Source organism: Nicotiana sylvestris, chromosome 4 (genome assembly GCF_000393655.2).
Source record: "Nicotiana sylvestris chromosome 4, ASM39365v2, whole genome shotgun sequence".
NCBI lineage: Eukaryota > Viridiplantae > Streptophyta > Magnoliopsida > Solanales > Solanaceae > Nicotiana > Nicotiana sylvestris.
The window spans coordinates 263529-282694 of NC_091060.1; the positions used below are offsets into that span (position 1 = coordinate 263529).

Below are 19166 nucleotides of genomic sequence, written 5' to 3' on the forward strand. Positions count from 1 at the left end.
TCGCCTCCCACAGTCCTAACATTAGTCTTAGCTCCATCATACATGTCCTTGATCGCTCTGATGTAAGCTACCGGCACACCCTTTGCCTCAAGACATTTCCAGAGCACCTCCCTAGGGACCTTGTCATATACTTTCTCCAAGTCGATAAACACCATGTGTAGATCATTCTTCTTATCCCTGTACTGTTCCCACAACCTCCAAATAAGGTGGATAGCTTCCGTAGTCGAGCGGCCCGGCATGAACCCAAACTAATTGTCGGATATAGACACTATCTTCCTCACCCTCACCTCCACCACCCTCTCCCAAACTTTCATGGTATGACTTGGTAACTTGATACCCCTATAGAGAATGTTGTGCACCAACACAAGGACTTATGTATTTTATAGGTGCTTTTCAGCCTACGATAAATATAATAAGCACAAAAAAATTACCTGGGCAAGAGTGATATTACATATGATGGCAGTGTTTGCATTTCCACCCAGTGCAGGTTGCAAGATACGTGTTAGTTTACTGTCTCGATACGGAACGTGACCCCTGCAAGATTGCATAACACATTAGTACAAGTAGGAGAACAGCTTTACGGAACCAAGTCAACACATAACAAACTTACCCTTGACTCTCAGCACCTTCACTTAGTTTTTTAATCACAGTTCCTAAAGTCATCAAGCTTTTGTTGATGTGGGAGCCTTCTTTTAGACGAACACCTTCTGCTCCGGTTTTGGCAGCACGTTCTGAACCAGCAAGGTCCACCAGGTTCTGGAAAAATGTGAGGATAGAAAGAGCATCCTTATAGATTTTTCTACATAAATAATAGCATCTTAAAAAGAGAATGTAAAAACTTCACACCGCATACCAGAACAGATACACGAACTGCATCACAAGAATTGTCTGTTTTTATATCTTCAGCCTTCTCCCTACTCTCAACTATCTGTTAAGTATAAATTTTAGGACGTGAATGTATTCTCATATCTTAGTATAGTCATTCAAGTGTATCTTACCATCCGGAAAATTGTGTGTGACCTACTGCTGTATACATTCATATTAGTTTCTCCAATATGTCGATGACCTGCAAAACAAATTGTGAGGACTTCAACTCTTGCTGAAGCTTTGACATATTAATTTGAGATAGAGTAGCCAATAACAAGGCAGAAGAACAAGAGGGGATATTGGATGCAGCACTTCTTTAAAGATGAAAACCAAATCTTTAGGGCACGGAAATGTTTGGCAGTATGCTCTTAAGACCAATACTCACAGTGGAGCCTTTGTTAATAGATAAATTGGAGAATATAAGATACTTTCGAGGACAAACAATTATGAGAGGACATACACAAATTGATGATACTTTTAACTCACATTCTCCAAAATCCATGAGTTCAAGCACTTGATCAGGAGAGGCGACAATTTCCTCCCTTAAGCCAGCGACAAATATTCCCCGCTACATGCCAGATCAGCACAGGATGAAAGCCAAATTATGCTGACAGTTCATGTGCAACTACAAAACAATGATGCGAAACCAAAACTAATCCATTACCTCTACACTTTCATGGATTTGCAACTTTCGGTGCTCTGGAGCCAACAAATCATTTATCTCCTCATTATAGATTTCCATATACGACATCCGTAGAAGAAACTCTCTATCCCTTTCCTAAAATTCCAGGAGATAATATCATACATCAGTACCTATTAAATTTTGAAAAGGCAGAACCGACTTCATGTACTAAAGAAGTTTCTAAGGAATGAGCATGTTGCACAGGACAACACTGGAACATATATTTTTTTTAAAACGGTTGATAAGTCATGAAAGAAGATATTTCATTAGTTTCTTATGCAATCGAAAAACCCTCAGGAACTTAAACCAGCACAAACAGAAGAGGCTTGTCACTTCCCTTATTCATCACTCATCAGGGCAGTATCTTTTCTATCAAAAAGTCACTCTTGGGCTCTTTTTAACAAGGAAATGAATCTGATGATCAATCTTTCCCTATGTTTCATTTCAGGTTAAGAAGGGAATCAAGACTCTAATACTTTCAATCCTTCAGCTTCAAATAGGTGAATCAATATGCTCATTTCCTATCTTTCTTTCGCCAAATAGGTTTAGTGCCTTTTTTCTTTGATACGATTGTTGGAACTCTTTGTATAGAGGTTGCACCTATCATAAGACTGTTGGAGACATAAGAAATAAAGAGAAAAAATCTGGTTGACTGTCAAGTCTCAGCTAGTTAGTGTATGGACTCATTTTGAGGATTCCCCAATATACTAAGCTGAAGCATAAGAATCTAATGTTTTGTGCCACACGTGTGATGTAGCTGGAAGAAATTGCTTTCCTCGGTGTCCCCTAAAAATCCTCTACACCAACTTTATACCCATAAGTCCTAAACTATGGAGCAGTTTTATAGGAAAACATAAATCCTCTACACCAACTTTATACCCATAAGTCCTAAACTATGGAGCAGTTTTATAGGAAAACATAAGCAAATTTCAGAAAATAGTAACTGCTAGAACCGCAAAATGACTTTAAAACTTGAAAAAAGACCCAGAATCGCCTTTATGACGAGTTGTTCTCCAGTAAATAAACTTATTTCTTTTCAGTCTATTGAAGTTGCAGACAAAGTTATCATTAAAGAATGTCAAATGTATGAAGGCGGCATGAATGCAATTAATGGTTGAAGGGGTGCAAATTGATCCAATGGCAATGTCAAACCTCTCCAATGAAATTAAACAGATCTTGCACAGCCATAGGGATGACTCCAGGTTCAGTTGCTGATCCTCTCATAGTATATGTCTTTCCACTACTTGTCTGACCATATGCAAAGACTGTCCCTGCAAAAGAAGATAAGTTGGCAGATCAGTAGATTAAAAGACATATATTTTCTTTTTATGAAGTTAGGTAAAGCTAGTACCAAGAAGGTACTGCAAGAGGTACAGAAAAGGAAATTACAGCGACACCGTTACATCTTTAACATCATAGAGCCCCCCCCCCCCCCAAAAAAAAGCCAACAAGCTATGGCATATCCTCTAACCTGTGATCCGACACCAGAAGAATAGACTATGTATGCATTTAAAAGGGCAGCCCGGTGCACGAAACATCCCGCATTCACGCAGGGTCCAGGAAGAGCCGCACCCCAAGGTAGTGTAATGCAGGCAGCCTACTCGGGGAATAGACTATGTATGCATTTATACTTCACAAAAGATGAGTGTTCTTATCCCCAAAATATCTTTTATTCCTTTTGAAGAAAATAAGAACACAACAAAAGATTTTAAGCTTCTGTTCTTGCTGCCATTCGATGCTTGTATGGCCATATTTATACAAAGTATAATCAGCCCTTCTAGCTAACACTTAGCTGTAGCAGTGTGTGCTCTATGTGGTTGTGTTTGATACAGAACACTGAGGAATTAACATACACCTAATAGTCCTACAACACTACAACTGCTTTGGCAGCTACGGTTGGTTTAGCTACACATTACAATACACGATAGGAATGTTATCCAAATCCTAAACTAACCAGGTTGTCTGACATCCCACTCAAGCTGGTGTCGGGAGGTCTCAAAACACCCAGCTTGGTACGTAGAGCCCGAAATTGTTGCCAGATGTTTAGTGAATATATCAGCTACCTGGTGCAAGGAGGGAACAAACTTAGCAACCATAGCATCCCAGACAACCTTTTCTCACACGAAATGATAGTCAATTTCGACATGCTTGGTTCGTGCATGCAACACAGGATTGGAAGTGAGATGGAGAGCACTTATATTATCTGTGAACAACAATGGAGGGCAAGGTAAGGAAATGCCAATATCCTTCAAGAGATAAGTCACGCAAGTGAGTTCTACTGCTAGCGACACCAAGGAGCGATACTTAGCCTCTGCACTAGATTTGGCCACTGTGTGTTGCTTTTTAGAAGCCGGCTGATACAGTTTGAGCCTAGGAAGACACATGGACCGGAGGTAGATCGTCTAGTAAGGGGGCATCCTGCCCAATCCGCATCAGAGAACCCTATAAGATTAAGAGACAACCTGGATGATAATCGTAGACCACAATCAATGGTGCCAGAAATGTAACGAAGCACGCGCTTTACTCCAGTCCAGTGAACAGCAGTAGGACAATGCATAAATTGACATAGGAGATTAACAGTATGGGAGATTTCCGGGTGAGTGAGTGTGAGGTATTGCAAGGCACCAACAACACTTCTACATTCAGAGACATCAATGGGAGTACCAATGGACACATGAAGATTATGTTTGAGAGAGAGTGGTGCTGGAATAGCTCTTGAGGCCAGCATGCTGGTGCGAGTAAGAATCTCAGAAGGCATATCTGCGTTGGCTAAGGAAAAGGCCATCTTTGGTGCGAGTTACCTCTATGCCCAGAAAATAGTGAAGAGGACCCATATCTTTCATCGCAAATCGAGTGCGCGGCTGGTTGATGAGTCGAGAGATGAGAAGAGAGCTACTGCCAGTAAAAATTATATCATCAACATAGAGTAGGAGCAATGTTAGACAACTTGGTTAGTTTAGGATTTGGATAACATGCCTATCATGTATTGCCATGTCTAGCTAAACTAACTGTAGCTGCCAAGGCAGTTGTAGTGTTGTAGGACTATTAGGTGTATGTTAACTCCTGGATGTATTCATCAAGGGATTTGGATCCAAGTTTCACAGTCTGAAGTTGTTGCTTCAACTGAAACTCTTTATCTTTGCTTGCTTGTAGGTAGTTATCCTCAATACAATTTCGCAGTTTGACATCCTGTAATAAGGAACATTGATTCTTCGGTCATTGTTCCAGATAGCCAACTCCTAATAAGAACATCGCGTTCTTCCCACTCAGCGAATTTCGGGTTTGGATTAGTTGCTCCTTTCACATTCTCTACAATTTCGGATAGATGGTCCTTTTTAATAACCTTGTCAACGTTTAAGGTTTGCATAAGTTGAAAGATTTGTGTCCTCCAAACAAGGTAGTTTGATGATGTCAACTTGATGGAACAAATTGCAATGAGTTGGTGAAGTGATGAGGGTGATAGGGCTAGTGTAGTGTTAGAGGAGGAGGCCATGCTGTTTTGAGGAAGAAACAGGGACTTAAGGATCGCTCGATTTTAATTGAGCCTTTGCCCTGATACCATTAAGAAAATAAGAACACAGTAAAAAAATTTAAGCTTCTGTTCTTGCTGCCATTAGATGCTTGTATGGCCATCTTTATACAAAGTATAATCAGCCCTTCTAGCTAATACTTAGTTGTAGCAGCATGTGCTCTATGTGGTTGTGTTTAACTGTTGGTTTTTTAATAGATGGGGCAGCAAAAATATTGATTGAAAATGTCTTTCAATAATTTTATCAAGTATAACAAGGCTTTAAATAGCCAATTTAAGAACAGAATCTGCAGAAAATCAGGAGAATAAATATTCAAATTCAAAATCTAAACTATCTTAACTAACTTATCCTATTAAATTTAAATTTAAACAAAGACTCCTCCTTCGACTGAAACTACTTATTATTCTGGTAAATCAAATATCAGCAGTAACAAATGCAAAATCCAACACTCCTCGCTTTTGTTGCTGCAATAGGTTGATCCTCCTCAATTTCTGCTTTGGCAATTTGTGGTTGCATTCTTTCAAGTTGTTAGAGATAGCTATGTAATTGTCCCACATTGGAATAGGAGTAGTATCCCCTTTGTATAGAGTAGCTATAAATAGCACCTCTTGTATTGCATCACATACAATATCAATATATCATATTTTCTCCCGTGCCTTCTCACATGGTATTAGAGCTATCATGAGAGATTTATCGCTATGCATAAATTCCAGCGATTCCGGGAAGTAAAATCAGTCACCGGAACCCTTTTTTCCGGCGACTTTCAAAGTTGTTTTGCGTCTGCTTTGTCTCGGTCAGTGTTGTGCACAAAATCCAACACTACCACAAGAGTAGTCACTGTCCGGTGACCAAATCCCAGTGAAAATCTCCGGCGGTACTGTAGATGTCCAAAGAAAATTTTCCGTCGAAGTTCCAACATTGCGTGGGCCACCTTCCGGCCATTTTTTGGCGACGACTCTTCAGGACAGATTGTTTCCCTTGCAATTCCGAGCCTACCCATCCAGGTTACACCAAATTCCGACCACTTTTTTATTTTTCCGGCGTGAATAGTGATTTCAAAAAGTTGACTTCTGGCCATTTTTTGAAAAAGTTCCTTCAGAACAGTTGGGTCTTCTGGTAATTCCGATCCTACCCCTACTGTTTTTATTTCATTCCGACCACTTTGAATATTTTCCGGCTGCAACAGTAACTTTCCAACTGCTACAGTAGTTTACTATTCTGGTTCAGTGTTCCTTACTCTATTTTCAGTGGATTACAGTTGATTATTTCTCTTATTTGGTAATAATTTACAAGATGTCTTTGGGAATTGATGTTTTTGGGTCTAAAAGCATGAGTTCTGGAAACTCTAATGTTATGATTACCTCGGAACCTTTAATGGGAGGTTCAAACTACTTAGCTTTGGGCTTCATCTGTCGAGTTGTGGTGTAAAGGTCAAGGTGTGCAAGATCATCTGATTAAACAGTCTAGCGAAGGAGATGAAAAGGCGATAGCGCTTTGGGCAAAAATTGATGCTCAATTATGTAGCATCTTGTGGCGTTCTATTGATTCTAAGTTGATGCCTTTGTTTCGGCCATTCCAGACATGTTATTTGGTTTGGGCAAAGGCTCGTACGTTATACACTAATGATATATCTCGCTTCTATGATGTGATATCACGGATGACAAACTTAAAGAAGCAAGAATTAGATATGTCTACTTACTTGGGTCAGGTACAGGCAGTCATGGAGGAATTTGAGACATTGATGTCAGTTTCTGCTAGTGTGTCAAAACAACAAGAGCAGCGACAGAAAATGTTTCTAGTTCTTACACTCGCTGGACTTCCTCATGATCTTGATTCAGTACGAGACCAGATTTTGGCGAGTCCGACTGTCCCTACAGTTGATGAATTATTCTCTCGATTACTTCGCCTTGCTGCAGCACCAAGTCACCCAGTGATGAAATCACAGATACTTGATTCCTCTGTTCTGGCATCCCAGACAGTGGATGTTCGGGCATCTCAAGCTATGGAGAATAGACGAGGAGGCGGTCGTTTTGGGAGATCTAGACCCAAGTGTTCTTATTGTCACAAACTTGGACACACTCGCGAAATGTGTTATTCCTTAAATGGCCGTCCACCCAAAAATGCCTACGTTGCTCAGAGCGAGACTACAGGTAACCAGGGCTTTTCTGTATCTAAAGAAGAATATAATGAGCTCCTTCAGTATCGAGCAAGTAAGCAAACATCTCCACAAGTAGCCTCAGTTGCCCAGACTGACACTCCTATTGCTGGTAATTCTTTTGCTTGTGTTTCCCAGTCTAGTACTCTTGGACCATGGGTCATGGACTCAGGCGCTTCTGATCATATCTCTGGTAATAAATCACTTTTGTCGAATATTGTATATTCACAGTCTCTTCCTACTGTTACTTTAGCCAATGGATGTCAAACTAAGGCACAAGGAGTTGGACAAGCCAACCCATTGTCTTCTATCACCCTAGATTCCGTTCTTTATGTTCCTGGTTGTCCTTTTAGTCTTGCATCTGTTAGTCGTTTGACTCGTGCCCTCAATTGTGGTATATATTTTATTGATGATTCTTTTATTATGCAGGACCGCAGTACGGGACGGACAATTGGTACAGGTCGTGAATCAGAAGGTCTTTACTACCTTAACTCGCTCAGTCCTTCCACAACATGTCTAGTTACAGATCCTCCAGATCTAATCCACAGACGTTTAGGACATCCGAGTTTATCCAAACTTCAAAAGATGGTGCCTAGTTTATCCAGTTTGTCTAGATTAGATTGTGAGTCGTGTCAGCTTGGGAAACATACCCGAGCTTCCTTTACGCGTAGTGTTGAGAGTCATGCAGAGTCTGTTTTCTCCTTGGTTCATTCTGATATATGGGGTCCTAGTAGAGTCAGTTCAACCTTGGGATTTCGTTATTTTGTTAGCTTTATTGATGATTACTCAAGATGTACTTGGCTTTTCTTAATGAAAGATCGTTCTGAGTTATTCTCTATATTCCAGAGTTTTTGTGCTGAAATCAAAAACCAATTTGGTGTCTCTATCCGCATTTTTCGCAGTGATAATGCCTTAGAATATGTATCTTCTCAGTTTCAGCAGTTTATGTCTTCTCATGGAATTATTCATCAGACATCTTGTCCTTATACCCCTCAGCAAAATGGGGTTGCAGAAAGAAAGAATAGGCACCTTATTGAGACTGCTCGCACACTTCTAATTGAGTCTCGTGTTCCGCTGCGTTTTTGGGGCGATGCAGTTCTCACAGCTTGTTATTTGATTAATAGGATGCCTTCATCTCCCATCAAGGGTCAGATTCCACATTCAATATTGTTTCCCCAGTCAGCCTTATACCCTCTTCCACCTCGGGTTTTTGGGAGCACATGTTTTGTTCATAACTTAGCCCCGGGGAAAGATAAGTTAGCTCCTCGTGCTCTCAAGTGTGTCTTCCTTGGTTATTCTCGTGTTCAGAAGGGATATCGTTGTTATTCACCTGATCTTCATAGGTACCTTATGTCAGCTGACGTCACATTTTTCGAGTCTAAACCTTTCTTCACAACTGATGTCACTTCTGCTGACCACCATGACATATCTGAGGTCTTACCTATACCGACTTTTGAGGAGTTTAGTAATCTTCTTCCACCTTCAACCACAAAGGTTTCACCCATACCAACTTTCGAGGAGTCCAGTGTTATCCCTCCTAGTTGCCCAGCCACAGGAACACCACTCTTGACTTATCATCGTCGTTCGCGCCCTACATCAGGCCCATCTAGTTCTCGTCCTGCACCTGACACGGCTCCTACTGCGGATCCTGCTCCTAGTACACCAATTGCACTTCGAAAAGGTATACGGACCACACTAAACCCTAATCCTCATTATGTTGGTTTGAGTTATCATCGTCTGTCATCTCCCCATTATGCTTTTATATCTTCATTGTCCTCGGTTTCCATCCCTAAGTCTACAGGTGAAGCATTGTCTCATCCAGGATGGCGACAGGCTATGAGTGACGAGATGTCTGCTTTACATACAAGTGGTACATGGGAGCTTGTTCCTCTTCCTTCAGGTAAATCTACCGTTGGTTGTCGTTGGGTTTATGCAGTCAAAGTTGGTCCCGATGGCCAGATTGATCGACTTAAGGCACGTCTTGTTGCCAAAGGATACACTCAAATATTTGGGCTAGATTACAGTGATACCTTCTCTCCAGTGGCTAAAGTGGCATCAGTTCGCCTTTTTCTATCCATGGCTGCAGTTCGTCATTGGCCCCTCTATCAGTTGGACATTAAGAATGTCTTTCTTCATGGTGATCTTGAGGATGAGGTTTATATGGAGCAACCACCTGGTTTTATTGCTCAGGGGGAGTCTCGTGGCCTTGTATGTCGCTTGCGTCGGTCACTTTATGGTCTAAAGCAGTCTCCTCGAGCCTGGTTTGGTAAGTTCAGCACGGTTATCCAGGAGTTTGGCATGACTCGTAGTGAAGCTGATCACTCTGTGTTTTATTGCCACTCTGCTTCAAGTCTATGTATTTATCTGGTAGTCTATGTTGATGATATTGTTATTACGGGCAATGATCAGGATGGTATTACTAATCTGAAGCAGCATCTCTTCCAGCACTTTCAAACTAAGGATCTAGGCAGATTGAAGTACTTTCTAGGTATTGAGGTTGCTCAATCTAGCTCAGGTATTGTTATTTCTCAAAGGAAATATGTGTTAGACATTCTTGAGGAAACAGGGATGACAGGTTGCAGACCTGTTGACACGCCGATGGATCCGAATTCTAAACTTCTGCCTGGACAGGGGAGCCGCTTAGCGATCCTGCAAGCTATAGGCGGCTGGTTGGTAAATTAAATTATCTCACAGTGACTAGGCCCGACATTTCTTATCCTGTGAGTGTTGTAAGTCAGTTTATGAATTCTCCATGTGATAGTCATTGGGATGCAGTTGTCCGCATTATCCGGTATATAAAATCGGCTCCAGGTAAAGGATTACTGTTTGAGGATCGAGGTCATGAGCAGATCGTTGGGTACTCGGATGCTGATTGGGCAGGATCACCTTCTGATAGACGTTCTACGTCTGGATATTGTGTTTTAGTAGGAGGAAATTTGGTGTCCTGGAAAAGTAAGAAACAGAATGTAGTTGCTCGGTCTAGTGCAGAAGCAGAATACCGAGCAATGGCTATGGCAACATGTGAACTAGTCTGGACCAAACAATTGCTCAAGGAGTTGAAATTTGGTGAAATCAGTCGGATGGAACTTGTGTGCGATAATCAAGCTGCACTTCATATTGCATCAAATCCGGTGTTTCATGAGAGAACTAAACACATTGAGATTGATTGTCACTTCGTCAGAGAAAAGATACTCTCAGGAGATATTACTACGAAGTTTGTGAGATCGAATGATCAACTTGCAGATATTTTCACCAAGTCCCTCACTAGTCCTCGCATTGATTATATATGTAACAAGCTCGGTACATATGATTTATATGCTCCGGCTTGAGGGGGAGTGTTAGAGATAGCTATGTAATTGTCCCACATTGGAATAGGAGTAGTATCCCCTTTGTATAGAGTAGCTATAAATAGCACCTCTTGTATTGCATCACATACAATATCAATATATCATATTGTCTCCCGTGCCTTCTCACACAAGTGTTTTTGAACTTGCATCCATCTGCAATATGACTTGTTCTTTCTTTTTATTCTTTTTGGTTTTGCGCATAAAAAACAATCTCAACAACTTTGTCTTGTCTGAAGGTTCTTCTAAAGGAGTTTTAATTTGGGTAATGATAAGATTTGCCGGAAGTGGTTGTAAAGGTCTTTCTTCTATTACAACATTCCATAAATCATAGGTTTCAAAATACGATTTTATTTTCACTGACCAAATCTGATAATTTTCGTCAGTGAAAGTTTGTGGGGCATTCAACGAGAGACTGCTGCTTGCCATGTTTGAAAATGGGTTTAAAAATTGATATTGGTTAAAAATGATTTGAAATGATTCTTTGGAAGAACTCATAGATCCCGTAAGACCAATGAAGCTCTTGATACCACTGTTGGTTTTTTAAAGATGGGGCAGCAAAAATATTAAAAATATTGATTGAAAATGTCTCTCAATAATTTTATTAAGCATAACAAGGCTTTAAATAGCCAATTTAAAAACAGAATCTGCAAAAAATCAGGAGAATAAATATTCAAATTCAAAAACTTAAACTATCTCAACTAACTTATCCTATTAAATTTAAATTTAAACAAAGACTCCTCCTTCGACTAAACTACTTATTATTCTGGTAAATCAAATATCAACAGTAACAAATGCAAAATCCAACATTACGGTTAGTTTAGCTACACATTACAATACACGATAGGCATGTTATCCAAATCGTATAATAACCAGGTTGTCTAACATCTTTAAGCCCACTAGACCACACGATGCAGACCGGACAGTCCTCCAGATCTGTCTCAGCTCTGTTCAAACTCTTTGTCTAACCCAACCTAGCAGCAAACTCTTCACATCCTTAGGCATCACCCATTGCACTCCAAAAAATGTTTGAAAACAGAGTATGAATCTTTCACCTCACTGTATAATATATGTAATCAATGCATATGCATTATAAACTACAACAACAACAACAACAGTCCAGTAAAATCCTATAAATAGGATGTGGGGAGGATAGTGTGTACACAGACCTTACCCCTACCCTGGAGAAGTAGAAATATTATTTCTAAAAGACCATTGTCTCATGAAGACAAAAAGAGACAATAGATCCGTAACAGCAATAGAAGCTAGAGAAAAATATCAGCATCGTAAGAGATAGAAAATAGATGGAAAAGCAATACCAATAACCAGTAATAATGACCCAGTACTATGAAAAATGGAAAAATAGTGTGAACACAACATAAACCACTAGCAATCCAAGACAAAATACTATCAGACTAGCCTCACCCCCTGTACGAAGTAAAAAAATACTGGAGTACCTCCTAACCTTCAACCCTAATGCTCGACATCCACACCTTCCTATCAAGATCCATGTCCTCGGAAATCTGAAGTCGCACCATGTCTTGCCTGATCACCTCACTCCATTACTTCTTAGGTCGCCCTCTACTTCTTCTCATACCCGCCAAAACCAACCGTTCACACCTTCTAACCGAGGAATCTTGGCCTCTCCTCCGCACGTACCCAAACCATTTAAACCTTGATTCCTACATCTTGCCGTCCATGGGAGCCACACTCACCTTCTCCCGAATATCTTCATTCCTAATCTTATCCAGCCTAGTATGCCCGCACATCCATCTCAACCTCCTCATTTCTGCTACTTTCATCTTTTGGATATGTGAAATCTTGACTGGCCAACACTCAGCACCATACAACATGGCTAGTCTAACCACCACTCTATAGAAATTACCTTTAAGTTTCGGTGGCACATTCTTGTCACAGGACTCCAGATGCTAACCTCCATTTCATCCAGTCCACTCCTATACAGTGTGTGACATCCTCGTCGATCTCCCCATCCCTAATTAGACTTAGACATTTATTGTGATGTTAGTATACACGTATTATACATTGTATTCGCCTTTCCCAAAATTGTGATTAAATATTCATTTTCCTGATATCTTGTTTTCTTATTTGGGATTAGCTTCATTTGCTCCAGATGTAGCGCTGTGAAATTGCTTCTTTCTCTGGGGGCGTCTCTCTCTCTGTCTCTCTCTCTCTTTGTTGTTTAAGAATGAGCACCAAATTGATGTTGTTTGTTTATGGTAGAGAAAGATGGAGATGGTTGTGAAGAGGATGGTGAAGTGGTAGAAGGATGGGGTTTCAATAATTTTTGTTAATTTTTTGGCTACAAAATAATATGGCTATCCGGGTGCAAATAGTAATTGTTGTCCAGCTATTTGTGTTTTATGATTATCAATAGTCAACCCGCTATTTGTATTTTTTTTTCCTTTTAAAAATTGGCTCATAAGTTGGCTTGAGCCCAACCTCAGCAAAGCCTCAATGGTCATCGGGCTGACTTGGGTCAGACCTAATAGCCTCTGTTCTTCTAAATGGGTCAAAAAATCTTAACCCAATCCTATCCAAATAATTGGTTGGGTTGCACTAGCCTCACGGGCCAAGCCCACTTTAGCGGCAAAACATCCAGACCTCTTTCCTATAATTTTTTCGATAGAAAAACTTCATTGATTTCCTCCCAACAAAAGCAGGTCCTAATAAGGGGCTTTGATTTTTCAAATTGTTAAAATTCCCACGTTGGTTAAGGATATGGTATACTTTCTTATATGGTCTTAGGTAATCTTCACCTCAATAGCTTACATTTTGGGGTTAAGTTAGGTCATAGGTCTATTTTTTGAACATGGTATCTGAGTCAAAATCATCCATGATATTTGATTACCTAATATTGGCCCCATATCTACACTCCACATTCCTATACTTAGCATACTAGGGGGTGTTAGAATCCCATATTAGTTGAGGATATATGTTGTAACCACTTTAGAGTCTTGGGCAATTTTCATTTCATGGTTAGTTATTAGAATTGAGTTAGACGTAAGGTTATTTTCTTAACACAAATCTTCTTTTGATGTCGTTGTGGACTATAAAAAGAATTGGAAATCAAAGCTTTATAGAACAATTTCACATTGAACTTCCAATCTTTATTTCTAGACCAGATCTCTAGGCTCATTGTTCTAGCATATGTAATGATAGAAAAAAATGTTACACAAAGAATCAGAATCGAATGGCTGAAATGGAAATTGCCTACCGAAGTGAACGGTATGTTCTATAAAATAGTTATAAGACCAGTAATATTATACGTGAGTGAATGTTCGGCTGCTAAAGCCTAACACATCCACAAAATGAGTGCCGAGATGCAGATGCTAAGAGGGATGTGCGGTCATACAAGATTAGACAAGCTTAAAAATGGATGATGTTTGCCAGAAGTTGCAAGTAGCACGCATTGACGATAAAATGAGAGAATGTTCTTGAGATATTTTTATCATATCCTGCATCGACCTCCAAATGCACTAGTTCGTGGAAGTAAAAACAAGAAATCTAGCAAGTGGGATCATAAGAAAATTCTTTCTTCTCCAAGAATTAAGTTTAGAAGACTAGTAGAATCTCTTCATTCCAAGATGTACATGTACCAATCAAATGAGTTTTGTTTTATGGAATCAATGAAATATAAACCATGCTGAATAAAGGAGTTAATAGAGGACAAGGTAGACCTAAAATCACATTGAAGGAGTTGTCTCGAAAGACCTAAAATCTCTTGGAATCCATGCATACTTGCAAAAGATAGAACAAAAATGGAAGAAGGTATTTATATGCATGATACCAATAAATATAGGAATATGTTTTAATCATGTTAGTATGTTTACTTTAAGTCATATATTTTGTAGGAGTCTTCTAAGCCCTATTAGATTTCTTTAAGATAGAATGTGTAACACTTTTATTTTTGTTTTGTATAAGATTGGTTTAGATGAATTAATTATAAACATGATCAATGAGGTTTGGTACAGCCAACCCCAACTTGTTTGGAACTATGAAATAGTTGTTGTTGTACCAGATAATGGAGCTTGGTCCCTTGCTTAACTCCTGAGTGTCGTCAACAATTGTCCCACTCTCTCAACTTTCTGATCATCACAATCCTTCTAAAACAAAGACAAAAATTGTCTCATCCAGATTGATGCTTTCCTCTCTACTTTGCCAATAACTCCATGTCAGATGTCAACTGACTTGTGATTTGCCCCTAATGGCAAGCGCAGATATGTCTTATGTATTTTGCTAATCTTGCAAAACCAGAATTCCTCCCAGTTCCTCTATCCTCACAAATTTTTGCTAGAATCATATGCAACCTAGATATTGTTTCAAACACAAGGAGAATGATCTTAAAGAATTTCAATCATACTATATCTTCTTCACATAGTATGAGAGTATCAGTAGTATATATTCTTCCTCTTTTCCAATGTATATGACACTATTTTCATTTTGGGACGTCCCAAAATATTTAATGCTATTCCTAATATATACAAATTTCAACCTTGCAATAATTCAAAATTACTACTCCATCTGTTCCAGTTTATGTGAACCTATTTCCTTTTTGGTTCGTTCCAAAAAGAATGACCCCTTTCTAAATTTGGTAACAATTTAGCTTAAACTTACAATTCTACTCTTAATAAGAAGCTTTTATAACCACACAAATACTCTGGGCCCCTTTTTGACTTGTTTAGGACTACAAATTCCAAAAGTCTTCATTTTTTTTAAACTCCTTGCACGGTCAAACAGGTTCACATAAGGGAGTACACTATTCGAATTTAGAACTCAATGGGATATTCTCTCTATTAAATCAACTTTTCAACCATTACTTTAATATTTTTTTCCATGTCACTTATAATATAAAGTCAATTTAACATTTTAAACTTTCAGTCAATTGGAATCTTGTCATGTCGCTAAAAGGATCAACTAGTACATCTTACTGAAATAGGAGAACAAAATATGATAACGCTGATGGAACGAAAACATAAACACCTAGAATTACATGATTCAGTCAATTATGCCTATGTCCAGGAGCACGACTTCCATTATAATAGAAGTATATATATAGAAAGAATGGAGTCTACAATGAATTTCACAAGTGTTTCCCAAATCATTCTCTCGATATACTTGACAATTGTTAGAAAGAATTATCTCTACCCTAATAACATTTTATTCCAATCAATTTCAGATTAACAATTAACAAGAGATGACTATTTATAAAGAATATTCTTTCACCAATGCCAGGTTACCAATTCAATCAATTTGCTGTCATGGACTTCGATTCCAAGTTGCAAGACAAATGACTTCGAGTTGTAACCAAGCTGCAAGCCAACTCACCCTAGGTCGAAATCAAGTGGCAAGCTAACTTACTCCAGGATTGTAATCAAGTTGCAAGTCAACTTACTCTAATTTGTAATCAAATTGACAGCCAACCTACCGAAGAGGAGCCTTGGAGCAACGTTAAAGTTGTCCCATGTGACCTATAGGTCACGGGTTCGAGCCGTGAAAGGAGCCACTAATGTTTGCATTAGGATAGGCTGTCGACATCACACCCCTAGGAGTATGGTCCTTTCCCAGACCCCGCACGAATGCGGGATGCTTTGTGCACCGGGATGCCTTATTGACAACCAACCTACTGTAACTTACAAACAAACTGCCACCAAACAACTTATCAAATTGAATAGGAAAAATTCAAGACGTTTTCCTAACAGAGCTCTTTTATGTTTAACTTTAAATGGAGTATGCCTCTTAACTTTTTGTTGTTAATCTTCTGGTCTTCCCAACTGCATTGAGTTCATTCTTAAATTTTAAACACGCAACATCTCGCTATTAAAGTGTCTTAGGAGCTAAAATAGTAACAGGTAAAATGTTTTTAATTCAAAAACAAAAGAAAAGGAAAACTGCATTCCAAACTTGTATCCGGCAGAAATGGAAAATAAATAAGACGACAATTACAACAAATGCCAAGACATAAGTAAAAGAGAGGCCTAAAATACCATTAAATCCTTGAATTGCAGCAGAAACAATATTTTTAGTTCGAGCTTTGTAGATTTCAAGTGTTGTGCATTCCTCCCCGAAAATTTTATCTGCATACCCAAAGAAAAAAGTGAAGAAAAAAAATGAGTAGGTGAAGAGAAAAAGGGATAAACCTAGAGAGAAAAGCGAGAGAGAGTACCAAAATCAAACTTGGCGGGCTGGTTGGGAATGAAGATAGAGTTGCCGGAGATTCGCCAGGGGCTGCACTTTGCATCTTCCGGCGACAGAGGCCTCGCTCTCACTGACACGTGGATTCTCTCCATCCTGATTCCTTAGGGTGAACTCTTCCCCGAGAAGGAGTCTCTGATTTGCTGATTTTCCCGCCCGGGGACTCTTCCGCCAATATTCAATTGGGACTCTTTTTTATGGAAGGCTTAAAAAAGGGAAAATGTTCAAATATGCCCCCATACTATTTGACATAGGGCTTTGCATATATATCAGGTAAAACCGATAACCCGAACCGTTAATTGTTTATTGGGTTATCGGTAACGGATTATTGGATTAACAGTTCGGTAATGGTTTAGAATTTTTTCACTATTGGGTTATTCGTTCGGGCCTCGTGTTACCAATTTTGTTAAGAGATAACTTCATTTATAGCCCATCGGGCAAAACAAATATCATCTGGTAACCCACAAATTGACTCATACAAGTCATAGGCTAAAAATAATGACAACTGCTAGCCGGAAACTTCACTGATCGAATTCCCTTGCCGGAAATCCTAGAACTGGTCTGATCTAAGAAGATCTGGACTTTTACCCGTTAAATCAACATAAAAACAAAAGAAATAGAGATGAAAGAGGAGAGAATGGCGTATCAATAGTGTGGAACAGTCGCCGTCGATGAGGGTTGAAGAGGAATTTATATTTGAAACTTGTAAATGCATTCACCATCATCACCCGTTTCCGTATGCTCGGTTCCAATATCATTCCCAGATCCATTTATTTGAGGGAGGTTCAATTTCCTATTGTTAGAATTTCCTTTCCAATGTGAGGATCACTGTTTTCAATGAGACAAATAATTAGTCTATATTATTCTGTTAAGTTCTTGATATCTTAGTTGTTTTCTGATAATTTGGCCATCATATGCTGTGACATAGTTTTGTCAACTCTTTAAGCCTTGAACTTTTGAAGGCACAAGTCATTTGTTCTCACTATGCTTCATATTTGTTTAATTGCAGATATGAGCTTCAGGAGTTGTAGTCCTCCATTTTTATGGGAGTTCCGCCAATTTATGTCCTATATAATCAGTGAGAGTATTACTGATACCGTCACCAACCAGTGGTCAACTCCAGCGGTGACTAGTAAAAATCAGTAGCAACAACCTATAGGGAAGAAGAGGAAAGCGAGAGGAGCAGTGTGTAGCATAAGGCAACGAGGAGACAACCTTGTATTCTTTCTCTTATTTTCTCTTATAGTTTCTGTAAATATGTAGATAATATTTTGAAGATCTTTGACTAAAAATTTAAAACTCCGGTGATCTTGTTACCATTTTCGGCGACAGTGAGACCATGAACGTCGGTGGCTGGTTTCTCAAAGAGAGAAAGAACAGAGGAGATGACTATGAAAAAAGTTGAAATATCTACAAAATAAACTGTCATTACACAAAAATTATACAAAATAGACTGTCACTATACAATTTATATACAAATAGATTGTCAATATACAATTTATATACAAATAGATTGTCAATATACAATTTATATACAAATAGAGTGTCACTATACAAAATATATACAAAAATAGAATGTCATTATACAAAAAATATACTCCCTCCGTTTCAATTTATGTGAACCTGATTCCTTTTTGGTCCGTGCCAAAAAGAATGACACGTTTCCTTATTTGGAAACAATTTACCTTTATGCAATGATTTATAGCCACACAAAATACATGTGCCTCATTTTACACCACAAGTTCAAAAGTCTTCTCTCTTTTCTTAAATTCCATGCCCAGTCAAATGGGTTCACATAAATTGAAACGGAGGGAGTACTAAATAGACTGTCATTATACAAAATATGTATAAAATAAACTATCACTATATAAAAATATACTAAATAGATTGTCATTATACAATTTATATACAATTAGCTCTCACTATACAAAATAGACTATCACTATACAAAGTAGATTGTTACTATACAAAAAATATAAAAAATAGACTGTTACTATACAAAAAAATATACAAAATAGACTGTCACTATACAAAATAGACTGTCACTATACAAAATAGACTGTTATTATACAAAAAATATATAAAATAGATTGTTGCTATACAAAATAGACTGTTACTATACAAAAAATATACAAAATAGACTGTCACTATACAAATAAACTGTTACTATACAAAAAATATACAAAATAGACTGTCACTATGCAAAAAATATACAAAAATAGTCTGTTATTATACAAAAATAGACTGTTATTATACAAAAAATATACAAAAATAGACATTTCGTATATGACCTGCATTACATATTTCATTCAATTATTAGCTAATACTTATCAGATCCATAAGTACATTTAAAAAGGCAAAAAAAGGTTGTTTTA

At 38.5% G+C, this 19166-nt stretch overlaps 1 protein-coding gene across 3 annotated transcripts in view; it reads right to left on the minus strand.

Moving 5' to 3' along the window:
- LOC104232218 (kinesin-like protein KIN-7O) overlaps positions 1–17110 on the minus strand; it is a 47590-nt gene extending 30480 nt beyond the window's left edge. Inside the window, exons 1-9 of one of the 3 annotated variants that reach the window (XR_011406658.1) lie at positions 16763–17109; positions 16584–16673; positions 2702–2820; positions 1532–1645; positions 1354–1435; positions 999–1066; positions 854–928; positions 611–756; positions 432–534 (exon numbers count right to left, since the gene is read on the minus strand). Coding sequence is in view for 2 of the 3 variants with exons in the window: in XM_070171683.1 (XP_070027784.1) it covers positions 432–534; positions 611–756; positions 854–928; positions 999–1066; positions 1354–1435; positions 1532–1645; positions 2702–2820; positions 16584–16673; positions 16763–16886 (921 nt within the window). In the remaining variant the exon portion in view is untranslated. Of the gene's footprint in view, positions 1–431; positions 535–610; positions 757–853; positions 929–998; positions 1067–1353; positions 1436–1531; positions 1646–2701; positions 2821–16583; positions 16674–16762 lie in introns of all 3 variants that reach the window. The other 2 variants (XM_070171683.1, XM_070171684.1) reach the window with 2 other exon arrangements.
- Between the last annotated feature and the right edge of the window lie 2056 nt (positions 17111–19166).